The 21563-nt window shown below is 40.6% G+C and overlaps 1 protein-coding gene across 12 annotated transcripts in view; it reads left to right on the top strand.

Annotated features, from left to right (window-relative positions):
* The first annotated feature begins 298 nt into the window (after positions 1–298).
* The window catches only part of frya (furry homolog a (Drosophila)), a 66912-nt gene continuing 45647 nt past the window's right edge, over positions 299–21563 (top strand). For 5 of the 12 annotated variants that reach the window (XM_032502006.1, XM_032502015.1, XM_032501933.1 and 2 more), the window contains exons 1-2: positions 6156–6534; positions 19711–19910. In XM_032502006.1, coding sequence (XP_032357897.1) covers positions 6318–6534; positions 19711–19910 — 417 coding nt within the window. In that variant the 5' untranslated portion in view covers positions 6156–6317. Of the gene's footprint in view, positions 435–6155; positions 6535–11310; positions 11647–17515; positions 17886–19710; positions 19911–21563 lie in introns of those variants that run through there. The other 7 variants (XM_032502000.1, XM_032501953.1, XM_032501970.1 and 4 more) reach the window with 5 other exon arrangements.

Below are 21563 nucleotides of genomic sequence, written 5' to 3'. Positions count from 1 at the left end.
CAGAATAACTGTGGATAGACAGGAAAGGTGTGGGAGAGAGATGGGGGATGACACGCAGCAAAGCTCCATGTTCCTTAATTATTGAGGAGCACATGAGCAGGTTGCCTGCTGGGGGCGGGGCCTGTCTCTGAGAGTAGAGCTAGGGGCGGGGCCTGTCTCTAAGAGCAGAGCTAGGGGCGGGGCCTGTCCCTGATAGCAGATCCAGGGGCCGGCCAATCACTGAGAGCAGATATAGGGGCGGGGCCTATCCCTCAGAGCAGAGCTTGGGGCGGGGCCTACCTCTGAGAACTGATGGAGGGAGACCAGACCGAAGCGCCGAAGTGCATCTGAACAAGTGGATCATCGCCTGGAGGGACGCGGAGGCTGAAACTTAACTCACTTCTCAAATGGAGATGGAGTAAGCAAAACAAACGCACCTGCTGCAGTAGTCGAAGGTATGTACCATCTTTTCAACCGTTAACAAGTTTGTTGAAGTTTCTGCTTTTTCTGTAGCTATTGTATCTTTCGTGTGTTGGGAGCTGTAGTGTTGTATTTAAGCTGGAAGTTTCTTTTCCTCTCTGTGGTTATCCAGTAACATGAGGCCTTTCAGTGTTACTGGAAGGCTTTCACAACCTTGAAATTATGGTCTGGTCGCTATAGTATAATTGCTCTAAATTGGAGTTATAGAGTCTTGTTTTAGGTGTTTTGAGGAATTGTAAATAAAAACGGGCGCTAAGAAGTCTTAAATGGAGATACGTTAACACTGGGATAATAAAAATGTCGCCACATTTTGTCTTGCCTGGCCCAAAAAACACTAAAAAACTCCCGCTCATCCAAAGCACGTTGTTCTAAAGTCCATTTTTATGACACCTGCACTCTAAAAACGAAACTGACAGTGGGGTTAACCTTTAAGATTAACGTGTGTTAGCCTGCTGGACCACTGCATGCTGTACTGAATGTGTATATATCTCTTTTAGCTAGCTAAATGTCCGTTAAACCAGCATTATGTGTTGCAATGGGGGAAAAAAAGTTTTGGTAAATATGATGATTGCACATTCATCAAGTGGGTCTATTCATTGTCTGCAACTCTGCAAATGTGGCTATGCCCTTAAAATGGACTTTTCCTCAATGTCACCATTGATCTAGCCCGGTTTCCTTTAGATGGAAATAAAGATGTGAAACTGTACAGTTATTATTTGTTAGCCCTGTCACACACTATGCATGCTGGGATAGACTCCAGCCCCCTGGTGACCCTTGATGGATGTTTGGATGCTTACTTTTTTAGTAGCATAATGCAATGTTGGACTTTTTGATATGTTCACTTTTCAGCAGATGTCATCCTCTGTTATTTCTCTTAAACACCACATTACAGGGATATGTTATATCTCTAGGAATAAAAGTATAAAACAAGTAGATATAACACAGTAGTTACAGTTTGGACTGTATGGCAAATACAATGTCCGCCTTAGCCAAAACCTTTATACTATTGTCTCCTTTAAATTAGACATTAACAAAGGAATTTCCCCACTGTGGGATGATTAAAGTATTATCTTATCTTATTAAACAAAAAACCATATTTGCTCAAATTCAAGCAGTCCACTACATTGCGTGTAAAACTGAGAGTCTATTATCTCGACAGATCCACCATCACAAGAAGGACACGGTGTGTCAGTTTTATTCGCGTAAAGAGACGCTCAAACTCTGACTCGATTTTCCAACTTCATTCTTCACACAGATTTAGTTGACACTTGTATTTTGTTTGGAACTCCTATTGCTGCAACACAAACAGAATAAACTTGTTTGTGCAGATGCGCCTTATGAATAATGTTGACTCCAATTGACTTATTGTTGTCACCAGGAAAACTGGTACGCTGGTATTTTTTTGCATGTTAATGTCAAACAAAAATGTTTCTCCCCGACAAACTCTGCGAAAGTTTAACTACTGTCAATATTGATATAATGCTGTAAAAAGAGACGGAACATTTTTTATTTAGAATTCAGTAGCAGCCCTTCCTTTCAGTAAGAGAGAGAAGATTTTGTCTTTAAGCTGGCAGGTTAAGGTAATAAAATCACAGGCCTACTTGTACCATTAATAGTTATTAGAAATTCATTTTTAAAGACAGTTTGAAATTGAACAACCTCCAAGAGGGGCGGGCACTGGGACTATCGAGGCATCGTTACTAGAAAAGAGGAGTACCTTTAAAGATTTTCATCCCTCCCTCATGAGAGCGTTTGTGCATAGCATGGCAGTAGGCAGTGGATATAATGAGGGCTTTAACAACTCAACTTAACATCTCTTTCCCTTTTGATCTTTGTGATCCCTTCTGAGTTACTCAGATAAACCCCGAGGCTATCCATCTGCCAAGAAAGACTGAACCGATAATGAATGAACTTTAAAGTTAGTAAGTGTACCACGCTGACATTGGGCAAACATTTGAACATCCATCAGGAGCAATACTGTAAATAAGTGATTTTTTCCCCCCCGCAAAAGTGAAGCAACCCTGTTGATGCACCAATGCATAAGAACATAGTCACCTCACTGTAACTGGATATGCATGGTGTTCACCTCCACTGGTCTCTCGTTGTTTTCAGAGGCCACACTGGCTGCATGTGTTCAGCATTGAGCCCCTCCCTCCCCAGGTGGATAATAGGCACCAGATAATGAAACAGGTGCAGATTGTCAACTTGTTTGCAGCTCTTAAAATGGTCCTTTCTGTATGTGTGTTCATAACACAGGCCCAGAACTGTGCAGAGAACAGGTGACCATTTGAATGATTATTATACACTGTAGACAATGGCTTTTTTATCAGTGTTTTCTGATCTGTTATGTGAAGTTATAAAAGGATGACAGCCTTGATCCCATGCTAGGTTGTCATTATGCAAAGTCTTTCCACTTTGTATTCAAGAGATTTGTAAATGTTTAAATAGCGCTCTCTGTAACGGCGCTTAAAGGTGCTTCCTCTCTGAGCATCTAGAGAAAACAGATACGTGAAATGCACTTAAGTGGCACGTTCACACACACTTATGTTTTCTCACTGGAAGTTGTTAGTCTTTAGTCTGTAGCCAGCATCAGTTCCCACAGTGAGCTGTTTGTTTGTCTACTTGTTGCATCAGTGTGCTATTCAAGAGTCCATGAGTCTAGCTGGAATTAACCTTCAGCTGCTTTGTGCTAACTTTAGGGCCCAATATCAATTATTCACCATGTTCTGCTCTGCCTGTGCAAATCTAAATGTGTCTCACCATGGAAACAGCCTTCTGTCTCAGCCAGAGGGCGTTTCAGCGGCTGCGGACTCCATCCTCGTTTCTCAGTCCAGGCAGTCCTGCTCCACATTCTGACACATGCGATGAAACATAGGACAGCATTACAGTTGGAAGTAGATGTTGTTTTAACCTAAATCAACTAGTATTTGGTTAATTTTGTCATATAAAAGTAATAATCACTGAATTTCCACATTACTAATAGTGGATTTGCTCTAGTTGTTTTTTGTTTAACTTCAGTATTCTTGGATGCATAAAGCACAGTTATGTGGTCTAAAGGGTGTTTTTTGCTAATTAACCTTTTGTTTCTACATCAATGTTAGGCCATAATTGTAATAAACTTGTAAGTTGCTATAATATATAATAACCATTGCCACAATATGAAATGCTGTTGATATAGCGCAAACAAATCAACAACATTTTACACAAAGAAAGTCTAGCTTTGATCAGCTAGTTTTCTCAAACTTGAGAGTTTTTGTTGTTTATTGTTGACATATTAAAATATTGCACTATGGTTCATTAGATTGAGAAAGTTATATCAGCTCCAACAATTTTTTGGTAAAGAGAGATGAATAAAAACCCAGTTACACGCATTTATTATCTACTGAATGATGACTGGGAGTGCTGGTATTCAAAGTGATGGACTGCATTTTAAGATTCAGGTCATTTATTGACAAGCAAGTAGGCCTAACTGTGTGTCATGTGTGTGGAAATGTGGGTTAACTGCATGGCTGATTACAGTTGCCTCAGTGTAGTTTTGACCAACACTAGAGGGTGCACTATTACTGCAACATCCTTTGCCAACTCCTGTCATTTACAGTTTTTACTACAGTATACAGTAGCATGTGTGTCAGGTGCCTAGAAGCGGGTTTCTCATTGTGTAAGATTTTTATTGTTATTAATTCTAACAAAAACTAAACATTAATATGTTGAAGAATGAACTGTAAGTGGCACAAGATGCAGTACATAATGGAGCCCTGGGAGCGGGGTCAACAATTTCTGATAAAATAAAAAAATAAAATTAAAATCTTAAACATTTATACCAAACAGAAAGTTAATCACTTTAAATGTGCACATTCAGATGCTTGATCAGCTGAGCAGGCTCATTTGAAACTGGATTAGAGTGAGCGTACGCAGGTGTGACTGATTTGAATCGGTCTGATTTTGTTTTAGTGGATAATATACATGTTGTGTGTATAATAACACAGATTCTTACTGTTGGTCTACTGGCTTTGGATCATTTCGTTCAACCCCAAACACAAAACATGTCTGTAAATGTTATGAAGACATGGATTATTTACTATAACAACAACATGATGATTCTTGTCCCGAGGACGTTTTGAAGTAGGTCAGGACTAGGGCTGCACAATTATTGTGAGCTACGATAGTGCAATATCCAAATCGCAGGGCAGCGCAATATTTGTTTAAGGTAAAATATGTGTCACGCTATTCTAAAATAAAGCACTGAGGTGCTGCAGAGACGTCCCGGCCTACAAATCGTATCCTACAGACTTTGTTTGGTACAGATCCTCGCAAAAAATCCCACTTCAATCATTTTCTAATATATCTTTTCAATAAAAATGAGAATAATGATACAAAAATGATCATTCCCTCCAATATTGTGAATCATATCGCAATCGCAATATCAGTCAAAACAATCGCAATTAGATATTTTCCTCAGATCGTGCAGCCCTAGTCAGGACCAGGCTCATAGCTTATTGTAATTCAGGCTCCATTACTCTGCAGGTGTGGTTGAAAACATGATGAATGTACCTTGTTGTTTTGACGATTTTCTAAAGTGTGCTGCTGCAGCAGCATTCCATTGAAAGTGTTTTCTTTAGGCTACCTTTTTTTTTTCACAGGTGGATGACAAGTGAATTTACAGCTGGACTCATTAGATTGAAGGAAAACGTGTTGCCAGGGGCTCCCTGTTGTGCAGCTATTTTCTTTGACATAGCTCGGCTCTGTATGTTCACAGTCAACCAGAAAGTTAATCACATTTAGGCTTGATGTTTGACGTTTTAAGTGTGGCCACATTGTGTTGCAACACAAATTCTTGGAAAAAAACAACACATCAGCGATGTAAAAGAGAGCGTATAGGCTGGTTGTTCCATGTCCTAACTGGTTTCTTCCTAAAACAGAAAACGCCTTCACTTCACGTGCATACACAGGGTGTTTGTATTGCTGATGTGGGTCAGACTTGGAAAAACTGGTTCATGTGGAAGGTGTGTCCAGTTAGTTTTCACTTCAGCGGTTGAAATGAGTCGCAAGCTGTGTGACTGGTTTTTTTTGGATTTACGTCTCACTTATTATTCCTTGATGGTTTTACACCTTTCACTCATTTCCTCAACGACACCAGCCATAAACAGCAAGACGGAATGCAGTGAGAAGACAACATGGGCCTTAGCACAGAGGACTGGATATAGAAGAAAGTGCTGGGAAAGTGCAGATGTTTGTGTACTGGATTGATGAGGACACTGAGGACATTTGTCAGTGCACGTATGGGATGTAGTTCTCTTTCAAACATCTCCAAATGTGAAGCCCAGTTAAATTTTCTTATATTTGCTGGTACTGAGCACACCATTATTTAAGAAATTAGTTTGCGCCTCATTACCGCTGCCAGAGGCAAGACATGTGTGTTTAGACTTTGATGTGTGGACTCCAAGACAAACACAGGATATTTATACATGAATGCCTCGTGGGCATACAGTAGGCGGGGATGTTGTAGCTGTCAGAACAGCCTCTTTTCCCCTCTCCCTCCCTTTTTAGTTGTGACTTTGCCCCTCTCTTCTCTGCCTCTTGCCTTTTTGCTGAAAAGAGGAGGGCCTGCCTAAGTAATCCAATACCTGCCCAATTCATGAATGTTACTGTAACTTGCTGAACTGCCCTGACAAGTGCAGGGGTTAAGACACATTAGTAGACCGAAGCCAACAGCTCTGGCTGCATCTCTGCACGGCAGAGATCTGCTGCCTAACCAGGAGACGTTTGTAAGGAAGGAAGAGGAAGAGAGAAAAAATAGACATTACACTTACAAAAGAGGGGAAAACCTGGCACAGCTTCCCAATGACTTCTTTGGAAGAATGATAGAAGTTGCTGTGGGCTCCCCGCCATCCAACATGTCTTTAAAGGAGAGTGCAGTGAGAGACATGGCTGAGAGTGAGACAGATTGCTCTGAGGGTCTGGATGAGGTTGTCATGGGGCGCATTGCCAGCTTACCCCTGGATCCATTCCCACCCAGGGACTTTAGAGGGAAGTTTAAAAAGATGCGCCATAAGAAGAGGCCCACCATTCTTGAAAGTAAGTACTGCTTTGACTCTGTGAAGCTGTGGTAAATTGCCTCAAGAATTCACTTTTTCATCTGGAAGAAATGTGTTTTTTGAAAAGTGTGGTGCAGAGGCAATGCAAGCATCTCAGCTACTACTACCATCACTTTGTGAAATACCTCACCTCCGCATTGTATTTGTCACACTCACCTAGGAATCTGATGGCTTGTTAATAATGGAGTCAGACGGTGCAAGAGTACATCACACTATTTTCTATATTATGTAGTGAGCTCGTTGTGAGAAATTAACTTTCTATCTGACCTCCCAGTCCTTATGTCTTTAGTAAAATGAGCAACAAGCAAACCCTAATGACTTGAAATAAATAGGAATATTTAAGACCATAATATGTGACCAAAAGAGAGGAGAAGATGAAGAAACTAGGGGCGCCAGGGGCAGAGAGTTGGAGTAAGAGGGAGTGTTTGAGCTTGATAACCACAAAGATGGCTGAACTGGACAGACATACCTCACATTCCTAACCTTCATCAGAGCCTGATAATGCTTTTAATAAGTGCTTATTGTGTCAGAGGCGTCGTCCTCCCAACTCCCAGTTAAGGAAAAAGGTTTTCAATCTTCTTTGTGATCAGCATCAAGATGATTTATTCATCTGTTCCACATGAACGTGGCTGCTGCGGAAGCTGCCAATAAACAGACCTGTAAACCCGGTAATTTATGGAAGTATTACTGAAGAGGTTTTCTGCTTAAGAAGTGACACTGATCCTATCCAATGTGCCAGCAAACTGGCAGTGCTTTTGGAAGCAGTTATGCGGCCAAGTTTAGAGCTATTTGGATAAGGTGTTCCATGAACATTGTATTTAAGCCTCTTCAGAGTGACAACAGGTTTGACATTTTAATGATATCCACTCCAGTTCCTGCTGTTACGTTGTGGTGTGATACAAATGATCAAGTTGTCTTCTTTTGCATATTCGTTACATATTCTTCTGATCTGCTTCGATAGTTTAGGAAACAGTCCGCTTCATTGCTTTCTAGCACGGTCACCTCAAATCTCTCTGAGGAACGGGTCTATTGAACAAGTTCTTAATAGTGCTGTCAAACAATTAAAATATGTAATCGCATTAATGTAATTAATGTAAGTTTTATCTATTTTAAATGTCCCTTGATTTCTTTTTGTTGTATTAGTTTTTGTCATTTTAATGCTCTTATCAACATGGAAAAGTGGATCGGCTTGCTTTGTGCAAATGTTTTTTTATTGAAAACATCACTGGCATATAGCCTGCTGTAGTGTTCAATTTCACACTACCATTCTCACTTGGAGAAAATAATGTAACACTGACCATCAATAAAAGGGTGTAAATAATACTTTGACGGGGGGAAGAATTGGACGTGTTGCGATGATAGCTCAGTTTACAACGACAAAACACACAGATCACTTTGGTCTTGTCAATGGAACATTAGGGCACTTTTAAAAAGTCCATTAACGTAACGTAATGTTACTACTCTTTGGCCCAAACGGCGTGTGTGCGGCGTGCCTGTTGTTTTGTTTCCAGTCTAGCTAGATCCGATGTGGTGTTGTAGTTTTTCTAACATTACTAGTTGTTGCAACAGCATGTGAAAAAAACTACAAAGTTTGCTAGGCTAAAAAGAACGTTAATCTTGCGATAAAAAAAATTGACGCCGTTAAAATGGGTTTGCGTTAACGCCGTTAATAACGCCTTTAACTGACAGCAACTAGGTATTACTGCTTCTCAAATAACAGGAGGTTTGGAAGAGGGGGGGCTCTTACTGGACAAGTCGGGCTGACCAGATCATAACTGATGGATAAGTCAAGGAAGTGGACTGTGTTTTTCCAGTGTTTGTAGTATCCATTTTGGGCTGATCTCTGTTTGCTATGACCATATTAGGCCATATGGGCCAATTGCCCATAATTAGTCAAATTTGCTCAAATTAGACTCGTACTCCTTATCGCTGTTTATGTAGAATGTTGTACTGAACCATATTTTGTTGGCAACCAGGATGACATACACAGTACATGTAATAGGTGAATGTTTTTTTTCTTTTTCTGAACATGCCCAGATCATATCTTATATAAGATATCTTATATAAGATATGATCTGGGCACAGTGAGCCCAGCTTACTGCTTACTGGTAATTTGTATTGATTGTAGAGTTTGTGCTCTAACCCTCCGAGTGATAACGTACAGCCCAGATTAAATGCTGATATGGGCTCATTGTGTTAGGGCTGGGAGATTAATTTATTTACGCAGAAATAGAAGAAGCTATAATGTTCCTCAGGCTTTACCTGTGTAGCTGTTAACTTGCTTCATTTTCCTAAGGCTCAGGCTGTTACAAGACACCACAGATAAACTTTGTAAAACATAGTATAAACATATGGATTTGCATGAATAGTAGGAAAATAGGAAGTTGCGCAACTATATCATTGCCTTGTGTGTTACGCACATCTGTTACAAGTCAAAGTCCTGCATTGAAAATGTTACTTTTGTAAAAATATGCAAATATTATCAGGAAAACATACGTGAAATATTAAAAGGAAAAGTACTCAATGCAGAAAAATCCTCACATTTTAGAAACCATCCAAACTGTTCTATCAATTAACTAATTGTTTAATGATCTAATTGTTTCAGCTGGACTTGTAGGCCGTTATATATTTGGGTACTTTCATTTAATGATTATTTAATAATTAATAAAACATCAGATGTGTAAAGTGACTAGTAATTAAAGCTGTCAGATCAATGAAGTGGAGTAAAAAGTACAATATTTCTCTCTGAAATGTAGAAGTAGAAAGTGGCATGAAAAGAAAAGACTCAAGTAAAGTACCTCAAATATGTAAATGAGTTTAGTACTTAAGTAAATGTTAGTTACATTCTGCTACTAGAGAGCTGTTCTCAATCTAAGCTCGTGTAGTTTCAGTATTAGTAGCAAAGCTTAGCCACAATGTTTTTTTTCAGTGTCAATACTGTCCAAAGGTTTTTATTCTTCAATTTATTTATTAATAAACTATTTAACTTCTGAAATTACATGTCAAAAAGAATAAATATAGGTAAAAGTGACAAAAATGTACAGTATTTACCCTTTAATGCAGATTAATAAATGCAACTTGTATATTAAAAGGAAGCTCTCTGACTCCATTACCTTGAGCATTCATCAGGTTTTTGTAGATTATTTTTTCTCTTTATTATAGTAATAGTGGGTAGACTTGAAAGGGGAGAGATGGGGGATGACACGCAGCAAAGGGCAGCAGGTCCGATTCGAACCTGGGCCGCTGCAGGACTCATGGGGCAAACGCTCTAACTGGGCGAGCTGGATGCCGCCCCACGTTCATCAGTTATGGCATGACAAAATGAATGAGTGTGTCAGGAAGCGTAAAAAGTTGCAAACACAACCCTCATACATCATGGCACAAGTCACAACAGCACTTTTGTGTAAGCTGGTGCCCAAACAAAAACAAAGTCACTGCTGTGGGAAAGGAGGGTAGGAGTATGTACACAGGCATGCTGTAAGGAGCAGCCAGGCAGCACTGTCTCGGGTATATTCAACACACCTGAGGCCCTGACATGTGAGTTTACCAAACACTGCAGCCAGTGATGGCTTCTCCATCACAGAGTGTATTATGCAATGAAGGTCAAGTGGCTGTTGCTTGATGGACAGACTGAGTTCTGATAGGATTATACTAAGAGTGCTCAGGGGCAGTAGAGGAAGGGGGATTGGAGGATGTGCTTTATACTCCATATGGTTGATGACTTCCATCTGAATTTTACATAGCAAAATGTTGGATGTTGGATTGAATTGTTACATGTCCCGGAAAAGCAACAAGGGTGTTTCTTATTGTTTACATTAATTCAGGCGATAGTCAGATTAATTTAACAGCATCCATGAAATGAGAAAATTCCACTGCTTTGGCTCAAAATACAAATGCAGAAGTGTTTAAATCCAAATGTAGTGTGTTTTCCCATTTCAGCATGTCTGCAATACATCTTTTCTAATCTATTGATTCTTTTCTGTCATGCAAACAACAGTAATGATGGGAAAACTGCTGCATGATTCAATAGATAATAAATGATAATGTTAGTGCTGAAACTATTACCCAAGTAATTCATTAATCATAGTATTGAACTGGTAGGTTAAAAAAACAATCACTTCAAGGAAATTAATTACTTTGTTAATTGTCATTTATTTGTGTTTTCTGTGTTGTTGACTTTTCTTTTAGCATTTTTAAATGTATACTTTTGGACTGATTTTCAGCCGGAATAAGCAAGTTGAATATGTCACCTTGGACTCTGGAAACGTTTTCTCTATTATTTAATATTTTGTAGATATAGTGATTAATCAAGTAATAAATAAATACAGATAGTTTGCCCCCTAATGATTAAAATAGTACCAAAAATGTGTGAACAACCAAAGAAATGCACAATATTTGACATTTTATTTGACAAAGTCGGTGCACATAAAAGGGTTAAAAGCCAGCGGTCAGCCCTAGATCCCTTGTTTGCAATAAATCCCCTCTGCTTGCTGATCACTTTAGTGTCTTCTGCTTTCCACTGCTCTCCCAGATGTTCCCTGTTATGTGTCGCACTTGCTGCGTTCTCTGTCCCCTCCGTCAGTGGTGGTGGCCTGTCAGATGCTCCCAGTCACGCAGAAAGACGCACAAACCCAGCACTGTCATCGTTATCCGGCCCTGCACACAGACAAACAGTAGTTATTATTAACTGCACTCCGCTAAGAGGATTGCTTCCTGCACTCTCAGCCTCCGCGCAGTTATTTAAAGGCAGCTTGCATTGCCGCCCACTGCCTGCCATAGCTTCAGAGAGAGAGAGAGAGAGAGAGAGATGTTGATAGAGTGTGAAGGGAAGGAGAGCGAGAGGGCTGATAGCCAACAACAGGACACAAGAGGAGGGGTGAAGCTGTGCTAGTGTGTTTACTCAGGGTCTCATCAGCACAACATTGTGTGCGTCACAGAGAGGTGACAGCAGGCGCTACCTGCTGGTCCCAGCTCAGCTGCTGCTGCTGCTACTGGAGGGAAACTCAACAGAAAGCGGCAGCCATGGCCAGTCAGCAGGACTCTGGCTTCTTTGAAATCAGCATCAAATCCTTGCTGAAATCGTGGAGCGGCAGTGAGTAGCAGTTTGTCTCTTGGTGTTGTGGTTTTTTTCCTCAGCAAGCTGACAGAGCTGACGGACTGGCTGAGACTGCAGCTCTAAGGGGAACCTGACTTCATAGCCTCTTTTTCCTGTTGTGGTCTGTGACGAAGATGTGCTGTTGCTTGTTGTAGATGGAGCTAAGTGGGATTTTATTGGTCAGCACGCCAGTTGCTGCAAACTTGGAAGCATCATACTTTTAGCTGTAGACATAACTGTCCAAGTATCTAGCAAGAGTTATTGGCTGAGAAGAAGTTCCACACTATACACACATGCACACAGGATCGCAGTACAGTTACCATTGCCCAGATTAATACTGTAAGTTCTACTGATGGTGATTCAGCATCTCATTCCTGTTCCTTTTCTTTCAATTCTAGCCTTATTCTTCTTTAGCCTGTGACTGTCTGATAGAGTTTAAATAGCTCTTATTAAGTGCGAGAGCACAGTAATAGGATTAGTGGAGGTTCAGCTTGTTCTGTCTAGAGCTCACAGCTCCACTGGCTCCCATCGTGGCCCATAAGGATGGGATAGGATGCCTCTCTGCATCTGATTAGAAATGTTCCGATCGCCTCCGATTCTGCCTAAAACGCTGGAATCAGTATCAGGAAGTCCTGGAGTTTATACACCAATCCGATACCACGTAATAAAGCCCTAAAGAAAATCTACGTTAAAGTAGTTTATTTATGTTCTTTTTCTGTTATAACTGACTGTCAAACTGGATGATAAAAGAAAATTCTGTTGCGCTCAATGTTTGTGTTTGTTCATGTTTCACAAAGAGTTTAACCCAAGCTAGATTTACAACAAAGATAAAAAATCATATCACATCCATATAGGGATAGTAGTATACGGTTGTTAAAACATAATAAAATATATGACACACTGGTAGAGGATCAGTACTCGGTATCGGCCCATACACAAGTTCAGGTATCAGAATCGGTATTCTGAAGCAAAAAATGGTATCAGACCATCTCTAGATCTGATCGTGGCATAATTCTGATTAATGTATTTAAGATATGAGAGGTGAATTGTGAAGATGGACTCTCATTTTGGAAGAAAAACAAACAGCCAAAATCAGGAAGTGGCACCTTAGCCAATGCAACATTTGCAGTATATATTCCCAAATACAATTTGGCAACTAAAGCTATATCTGACAGATAACTATGATTACAATCTAAAGTGAATTATGCTAGCAAGTCAGGCAGTGGTAGCTTGTGCATATCTATTGAACCTGAATGAAAAGAGATACCATAGAACATGCTGTCCTTGTTCACACTCCCAACATTGAGCCATCTCCTGATGATGTTGCATAATCCTCAGAGTGGGTCACTGTGCTGATAAAGGCACAGGCACTCATAGTGTAATAACAATATCACAAACACAGATATCAAAACACAATATCAAAATACACAATATCAAACACAGAATTTCCCTTTGGGGATCAATAAAGTATTTCTAATTCTGATTCTGAAATCACATCAGACTGACCCTCATCGTCTTGCTGAATCCAAAATACTGACTGAGTGGTTGGCTGATTCTCGTCACTTGTACCTGGGTTTTTATCAATATCCATTTTGTTTATTTACCCATTCATGGTTATTAACGTTACGCTTAGTAACGTTTATTCATGTCATTCTTACATTATAGCTGCAGTCTCCCCAACATAATTATGTTTTTCTTGATTTGATTTGTTTTGGTAGCTGACCAGTTAGCTAGTGAGCCAGCAAGCCAGCAGCTAAAATCACACTATCACAACATATTTCACATATTAATGTCACCTTTTGGATGGTTTCAACACTGGGCGACTTTACTCAAGGAGGCTGAGAGATGGGTGGGGATTGCGGGGGGAATCTCCGGGACGGCAAGGACATTTTATGGCTGTTGTCGGCAGCAGAAGATCTCCCAGCTGCCTGGAATGATGTCCCCCTGCACTTTGCTGTAATTTTCCCTAGTCGTGTTTGTGTTTAACCCACCTTTTTCAGGTTAATTTAGCTAACTGCAAAGGGTGAAGAAATTTGGCAGGGAGGAGATGTTTGGCATAAAACTGGTAGCCTAACGGAGACGTAGCTAACGATGTTCTGAACCTGGTTCCTGGTTCTGATATGGTCTGTTCCCGATGCTTCAGTTGTTAGCACCCAGCACTGGAGTGAAGTTCTGGCCGAGTTCGGATTGCTGTAATGATAGTGGCTGGCTGCTAGCTGACTGGAGGCTAACAGTTACTAGCTAGCTATATGTCCCGGGGCTGTTGTCAGTTGTCATCTCCAGTAAGGTCTCTCTGCGCCAGGGGAGTGAAGCAGACAGTCCGGGGTGTGCTAGCTGGCTAAATTTGCATTAGATTAGTCGTCTATCTATACAGCTAACCTTACTGGTGGACTATTATTTGTGAGTTAGCCCAGTGCTGGTAACCATGGTCAAAACAATCATACTAAAAATAACTTTATGAGCGTGTTGAATGATGTTGTAACCGCATAATGTTACCCACCAAGCATTAGCATTAATGCTACTTATCAACCAGCACATGGTAGTAACGTTAAGCTGGATCGATGTTGAAATGTATCCAAAAATAAGGTCTCTGTTGTATTACTGTGTTGCAAAGTGGCATGTAGTTAATCACAAAATGATGCTGTGTGGCAAAGAAGGAGTATTTCTTTCTGTGACGTAGGTATCATCTGGGTGACCGCTTTCTGACGGAAGTTACGAGTAACTAGAGGGTGAAAGGTTATATGACGCCACTGACAAGTGACTAAAGGAAACGTCCCATGTCAAAAAATAAAATAACAGATTTCTCTGGGTTTGAAATTTGGTGGAAACATTTAGGATAGTCTAAGAACACAATTCATAAAAAATCTATAACATAGGTATGGTCGTTTTTAGACATTTTAATGCAGAAATGTTACATATTGTACCTTTAAATCGCGAAAAGGGGTGAATGGAGATTGTGATTTTATACCGATTAATCGTGCAGGCCTAGCAGCAAACCTATGCATTTCACATTTTCATTAAATGCATGTATGGGATCTCCTAGTCTCATCTCTCTGCTCCCATTTGCACAAGCTGTTCTGTAATGAATCACAAGATGGCAAGAGAGACAGCGTTGTTAATAGAAACTGATCTGACAACACTAGGATTCCAGACATATTAGATACTGTTTGCACCGTGACCACAAGGTAAACAAAGTCAAGGTCCTTTTAGACAGGGGTCTCTCATCAATCAGTGTCTCCAGTTCTAATAAAACAGTAACAACTAGCAGCACACACAGAACTGGCATTGTGCAGCAGCAGCGTCAGGTCTGGTGTTCAAATTGCCTGAAGGCCGGTCCCCCATCAGCCAATCAGAGCAGGAGATGAGCTGCAGTAAGCCGAGTGCTCCTCTGATGAGTAGTCAAACATGTTGTTCAGTTGACTTATTTCTGTTATGAAATGCTATTGTGCTCATTAGAGCTGCACGCTATGAGGAAAATATACTAAATGCAATATTGTTGTTGAATATCGCTGTCACGATATTACTCGCAATAAATAAACAGATATTAAAATGTACTGTAGTTCAGCTGCTTTCAGTATTCTGTTAAAATCCTGCAAATTACCGTGCGCTTTAAAGTGTTGTTTTCTGCTGATACTCTCTTTCAAATAACTCAAATCTCAAAGTGTCTTTCGTGATATGTTGCAGCGTTTTTACAATCTGTTCAATGCGTAATTTGATATTGTGATAACCATAAGAAAAACAAGATATTGTGCAGCCCTTGTGCCCATTTTCTGTTTAGTTAAGTTGTTGTTTCTGTCACATTTGCGGAGTTTTTTAATTCTTCTTCCGTGTAATAGCCCGGTGCAACTGTGTGTGCGCAGTGCAATGCGTGTGCTCTATTTTTGGGGAGCTAAAAATAGTGTTTCAACAGTGAATGAAATTGCAGAAGTTATACATAGACAAATCTCTTCCGTTAAGCTGAAAGAGACAGATGCGGGCGTTTCTACGGGGACTCATATAAATGAAACACTCTCTCACAGCAGGCTGTGGTTTCGAGCATGATGTCAGCGTGCTAAAAAAGGCCCGATGGTCAGTTTGAGACTGACATTTTAATCTGCTTTTCACAGAGCTCTGTAATCACTTTCTCGCTATCTCCACTCTCATAGTTTTTGGGACACTCAAACTCTGACCTTGTGGTAATGTATTAGAATTGGGATATTGTTGCTCCATTAGCTCCAGCTGTTGCTTCCTCTTTTGATAAATTTAAGCAAAAATAGTTCAGCTTCAACTCTAGACAGCATTCCAGGATCTAAACTGAGTCAGAGATTAAATGTAAGCTCTAGTGACTTCTTCTGTTTTATTTTAAGATGGAAATATAGTCAGTGTGTGGCACATCTGGCTGATACAGTAACTGCTTGTTTCATTTGACCTAACATTTTATGATCTAAACCAGAAAAACAACATTTTCATGCTCATTACGTTATATGACGCAAACATTTTTATTAAGTCTTATTAACCTTTAGTGGAGGGCGGCACCTATGAACAGTGTCCCTATATCCAGCCTAGTAGTATACATAGTACAGTGGTGAAGGAGAGTTTAAAATAGTACTCTCACAGAAATGCAGAGTCAATGTTTCTCACAGCAGCTGGACAATGCACTCCCAACGGTCTATGTTGACATTGGAATTTCTAGTCCAGTTAAGGAGGTCAATGGTATCTAAATATCCACCCACTCTGTTCACAAACGACTGCCGGAGTAGTTGTTTACACAGTGGGACAGTCTCCGTGGATGCATTTAGTCAACTGCATTCTTTGTACATGTGTGTAAGGGTGTGTGCAAGAGGGACACTTGTAGCCTGTTTGCATTGTCCTCTCGGGAGCACCACCATGCCCAGGGTGTTTCCAGCTTGGCGATGATGTAAGGCACACTGTGCCCGAGCTCCTTGTTTGCAGAGTCACATGTCACGTCTGAGTCTCCGTGCAGCGCCCAGAGCAACAGAAAGGGCTTGATATGCACACTGGCTGCTTTCTTCACCTCCCATATCCAGTTTAATTAATCTACATGGGAGAATTTAGATAAAAGTATATGTCGATTTAAGTTTATCAAACCCGCTGTGCCCTTTAAAACGTTCGTTAAATCAGATGTTTTCATCCAGTCTAGAGCTCCACAATATATCGTTTTTTTTATTATCATCGTGATACCGATTCTGATACCTGAACTTGTGTATTGGCCAATACCGAGTACTGATCTGATACCAGTGTGTCATATATTTATATCCGATCAGTGTATAAACTCCAGTACTTCCCGATACCGATACCAGCATTAGTATCGGAACATCTCTAGTTGAAAGAGAGTGTCAGTTGAAAACTGCACTTCAAAATGTAACTGTCTTCCTTTTTTATTAGTGTATGTTCAATTCAATGATCAATAAAATAATGTTGGAAATGATTTTTTTCTTCTTCTTTTTTATTTATCAAGGAATTTGCTGTATTTTAGCAGAGAACTGAAAGCAGCAGAAAGGCAGAACTGAGTTGACTTTTGTTTATTTATCGTAGACAATATTGTTAACACAATATTTAACAATGTTATCACAGATTTTCCTCATATCGTGTGGCCGTAATCCAAAATCTCTGTTGCTGGGAAAATACTTAAAAATCGGATATTTTACTGATATGCTGAGTAAAGTGATTAAAGAAGTGATGTGTGCCGAAGTGGCTGGTCAACAATGGTGTTTACACTCCGGTGGTCTGGCCCTCGTGCTTTAGCATGGTGGAGGAAAGGGGAGGGTTGCTCTGTCAGTAGTATAGTGTGTGTGTTCCCTGGGATAAATATAGTCACACAGCTATGCCACCATAGCATGTTGGACCTCATCATTGCACTGTGCCTCAGCTAAAAATTCCTGCCTGACCTTCACTCTTGGAAGGCACCGGTTGGTCACAAGGCTAGAAGAAGCCATAGCAGAAGCAGCTCAGAGAGAGAGAGAGAGAGTGAGAGAGTGATTGCGTGGTCTCCTGTACCAAACACTACTCCCACTTTTTAAAACACACCCGCTGTTGGCTCTGTGCGCCATGGAAACTATGCCCAGCAGGATAGTGCCAGCTGACACACAACAAGACATGGACGTTGGTGGATTTTACTAACAAGCATTTGCCTTGATTCAGGACAACCCTGGATACCATATCCTCCTTCCCCACAATGGACGGGACGGCTGTGTGCTGGAGTAAGGCCAGCGTCATCAGCTTCATCAAGGGCCTGGGTAGGTGCTGAGTTGCCGCCAGTGAGGGAAGCATGTTCTGAAAGCCGTACGAGATCGTCACACATGCTGCGCATTCCTGGAAAGATATCCAGGAGAAGAAGACTTGTTTACTGGTTCTACGGCGTTTCTCCAGCTTCTCTTGCGCAGCTTTGTCAGAGCTGCTCACTCACACTGTACGGCCTCTGAAAAATGCTGATTGGCACTTTGCTTAACTCCTGTCTCTGCTGATGTGTATCTAAGTTCCTTGTTTTTTGTGTGTGTTAAGCAGTTTCCTTCCACTACCTGTGAAGTGGTAATAATTTTGAGTAAAGCACACAGATAATTCATTAGAGCCTTTTTTATGAGCTCAACCTTTGATCTGCAAGAAGATAAATTTTCCTGCTTTTGAGTACTCTTTTGGCAGACTTCAGAAGTCACTAAATTACATTGCCAGTTACCTGGTTCCTCTGTTTAATTCACACTGTAGTTTTCTTGTCACAACATGACTACATGAACATAAATTACTTCAATTTCAATATTCATTGGGTCTGCAAGCTCAAACATGATGTACAGGCCTACAGTATACTTGCTGCTTCTACACTGATTCAAAATCGGGATGATATATTTTTTAAATAAATATCCTCCTTTTAAAAATAAATATTTGTATCTTACATTCACTTAATTCGGCATTGAGAAATCTCTGATTATGACGGTTACACTTTGCATTAAATGCAGCAACTGGGGTCTTTTCATAAACTGTATTTTGTCTTAGTAAGCTCTAACCAAACCAGTTTTTTAACAGGGACTTTAAACTATTTTGATCCATTAACAAGCAAAGAAAACAAAACTTACGCTCACAACAAAGCCTGGTGTTTGCTATGTGACTTTGACAGATGTAATGTGCCCCTGACACCGTGCAGGCTGTACTCTGCTGCTGATGTGATTTCTGTCCAGTCACATTTATTTATTATATGCACACTGCACACACACACACACACACACACACACACACGGATAGACACTCAGAATGGAGTAGCTGAAGGAAATGTGCTTCTCATTGTGAGGCAGTTAGTCTCTTCTGTCCTGTTTTTTTTTGCGATCAAAGCTTTTTTTTATTGAAACAAAAGTGCAAAACATTGGTCCAGATGACAATATGCAGAAAAGAACACTACACATACTGAAGAAGGCACAGTGCACCGCCTCCACAATCCCTCCCTGCAACCAAATGTTTCCTGTACACAGCAGATGAATGGCTATTTGTGAGGTGGACGTGCAGTTAGGGGTTGTAGTGTTTCAAGCTAAATAAACATCTCACAGTTCTAATTAGATGTTTGTATGCGGTTCTTTACTATATTTAGCACTTTTGTTTCTGGAAGCAGCAGAGTGTAACACCAAGGTAAACTTTAACTTGTGTGTTAGTTGGGCCTAAGCTAAGTCATCTGGAGTTAAACGTGGGCCACATCAAAACACCGGCTGTAGGATGGTCACATGCACAAGATTTTTGCTTCCCTCAAAGGGCAATGACATCTTTGGTACGAAATGAAAACACCAGCTGCTGGCCGTGGTGTTTTAATTTCCATATGTGCTCTATTCACTGTAGCAATAGGAAAGAAAGAGCCGACTCGGGGCAAGCCGGTGCCCTTTGGACAGTCTCCCTCAGGAATGTTCAACATGTTGGGAACTTTATGTCCATGTTTGGAAGCTTCTCAGTAATACTCTATTTGGTGATCTGTCTTTGTAAACAGATCCGTGGCTGGCCCTGTCCCACTTATTTGGGCTTGAATTAGCAATGTTTTACTTCACAAAAATTGTTTACCATCTTGTGCTTTTTGTGTCATTTGTGCAGCCTCGCCCGTGGGGAACGGATACATTAAACCCCCCATCCCTCCAGTCTGCTGTCCTCAGGGAGAGAAGGGTCCCCCGGCCATGATGCCCATCAGCATTGACCCGGAGAGCAAGCCGGGCGAGTACGTCCTCAAGAGCCTGTTCGCCAACTTCACCACCATGTCAGAGCGCAAGATCCGCATCATCATGGCTGAGCCGCTGGTGAGTCGGCAGAGAGTGATGGGTTACTGCTCTTTGTGTCTTGTGGGCATTGTTGCTCTTTTTTAAAAAAAATCTTGGGAGATTGTCTCATGTGTTTTGCTTCAGAAGTTGAGACAGAATTTTGTTGCTTGTGAATTTTGCAACCGCTCATCAAAAGTTGCAAGACTATAATCTGTGTGCAGTTTAATCAAAGCTTGAGCAAAGTTGTTACAGATTGTTCCAGGTCAATGATTTTAGAGGCTGCTAAAAAAGTATTAAATTAGACAGTGAGCAAGATTAGAGAAAAATAAGCATTTTGTTTTGTAGGAGAATTTATCTGCCCTGTTAATCAATGTATGACCCCTTGTGGGTCCCCCGCCCCCAGGTTGTAAACCGCTATAACAAGGTCAGACAGGAAGCCTGATAGACAGGCCGACAGTAGCTCGTTATACGGTAATGAATTACCAACAGTTGTAAAAGAGGTATTTAGCTCCTTTACTTAAATAAAAGTACCAATACAACAATTAAAAAAAATAATCCATTACCGGTAAAAGTTGCATAGATTTATATCAACCTAATTTCACTGTTTAGTACAATAAACTCCCACTGCATTGTTACTTTACAGTATGGCTGCTACTAGCGATATTTTTTCTTGATTAATCTATCTATCAATCAATTAATGTATTGTTTAGTTAGTATTTAAGGCCAATGTATATAGAAAGTCAAAAAAGGCCAAAGTTGGCATCTTCAAATGTCTTATTCTGTTCACACAAATGTCCAAAACCATAAAATATTCAGTTTAGAATGATAATGAGAACGAAAAGCAGCAAATCTTCTCATGAGGCTAGAATCCGAGAATGTTTGGCTTTTTTTTTCATAGCCATTTTCACAGTCTATTCAACACATTTGAATAGCCCGAAACCATTCTGAGTCAAATGTTATCTTGATTAGAAAAGTACTTCAGGTTTAAATATTAATCAGCAAATCATTTAATAATTTGTAATCTTGTATTTGATCTACTGTATTATTGAGATACCGACTGATGAATATTTCTGGAAAATTAGATGAAGCTAATGTCCAGCGGAGGTTGAAGCCGATCGGTAGGGCCACAACGGCAGCTGTCATGAATAATTCTGTGTACAGACAGTCAGGCAGACAGGGAAGAGCCACTGCACCACTCACCACCTGCTCCCAGAACCACATTAGTATCTCACGAGTGCTGCTGAAAGTCAACTAAAAATGACCAACTGATCCTTATTACTAAGAAAAGCCTCAGACTGCAGTGATCATCATACTGCCGCTTTGTGTCCTTTGACACGTTAGCATTGTTTACCACAAATAGCTACCGTTTGTTACACCACGGCATAGGGGAAACAGGAGAAAGAAAATCAAATAAACGTGCCACCCAACTCTACAGATCCCTGTGCTGGTTTAGACACTATTTACTATAATTGTGTGCAGGTTGCACAGGTCTGACATATGGTCAGTTTACTTGTGGCTGCTATGGCAGTCTCCAGTTTTAGGGACTATGATTTATTGGAAGTTGTTAGTCAGCAGCCCCAGTTTGCAGGGAAGTGTTCATTACCACAGGGAAAGTGTGCACCCCTTCCTTTCAATGTAAGTTCCCTCCAGAGAACTGCATGCAGGATGTGTCTCTCGTGGAGAATTAGCTGA

The sequence above is a fragment of the Etheostoma spectabile genome, chromosome 3 (assembly GCF_008692095.1).
Source record: "Etheostoma spectabile isolate EspeVRDwgs_2016 chromosome 3, UIUC_Espe_1.0, whole genome shotgun sequence".
NCBI lineage: Eukaryota > Metazoa > Chordata > Actinopteri > Perciformes > Percidae > Etheostoma > Etheostoma spectabile.
The sequence above is the reverse complement of the archived record's forward strand: the minus strand, read 5'-3'. Positions and strand labels throughout refer to the sequence as shown.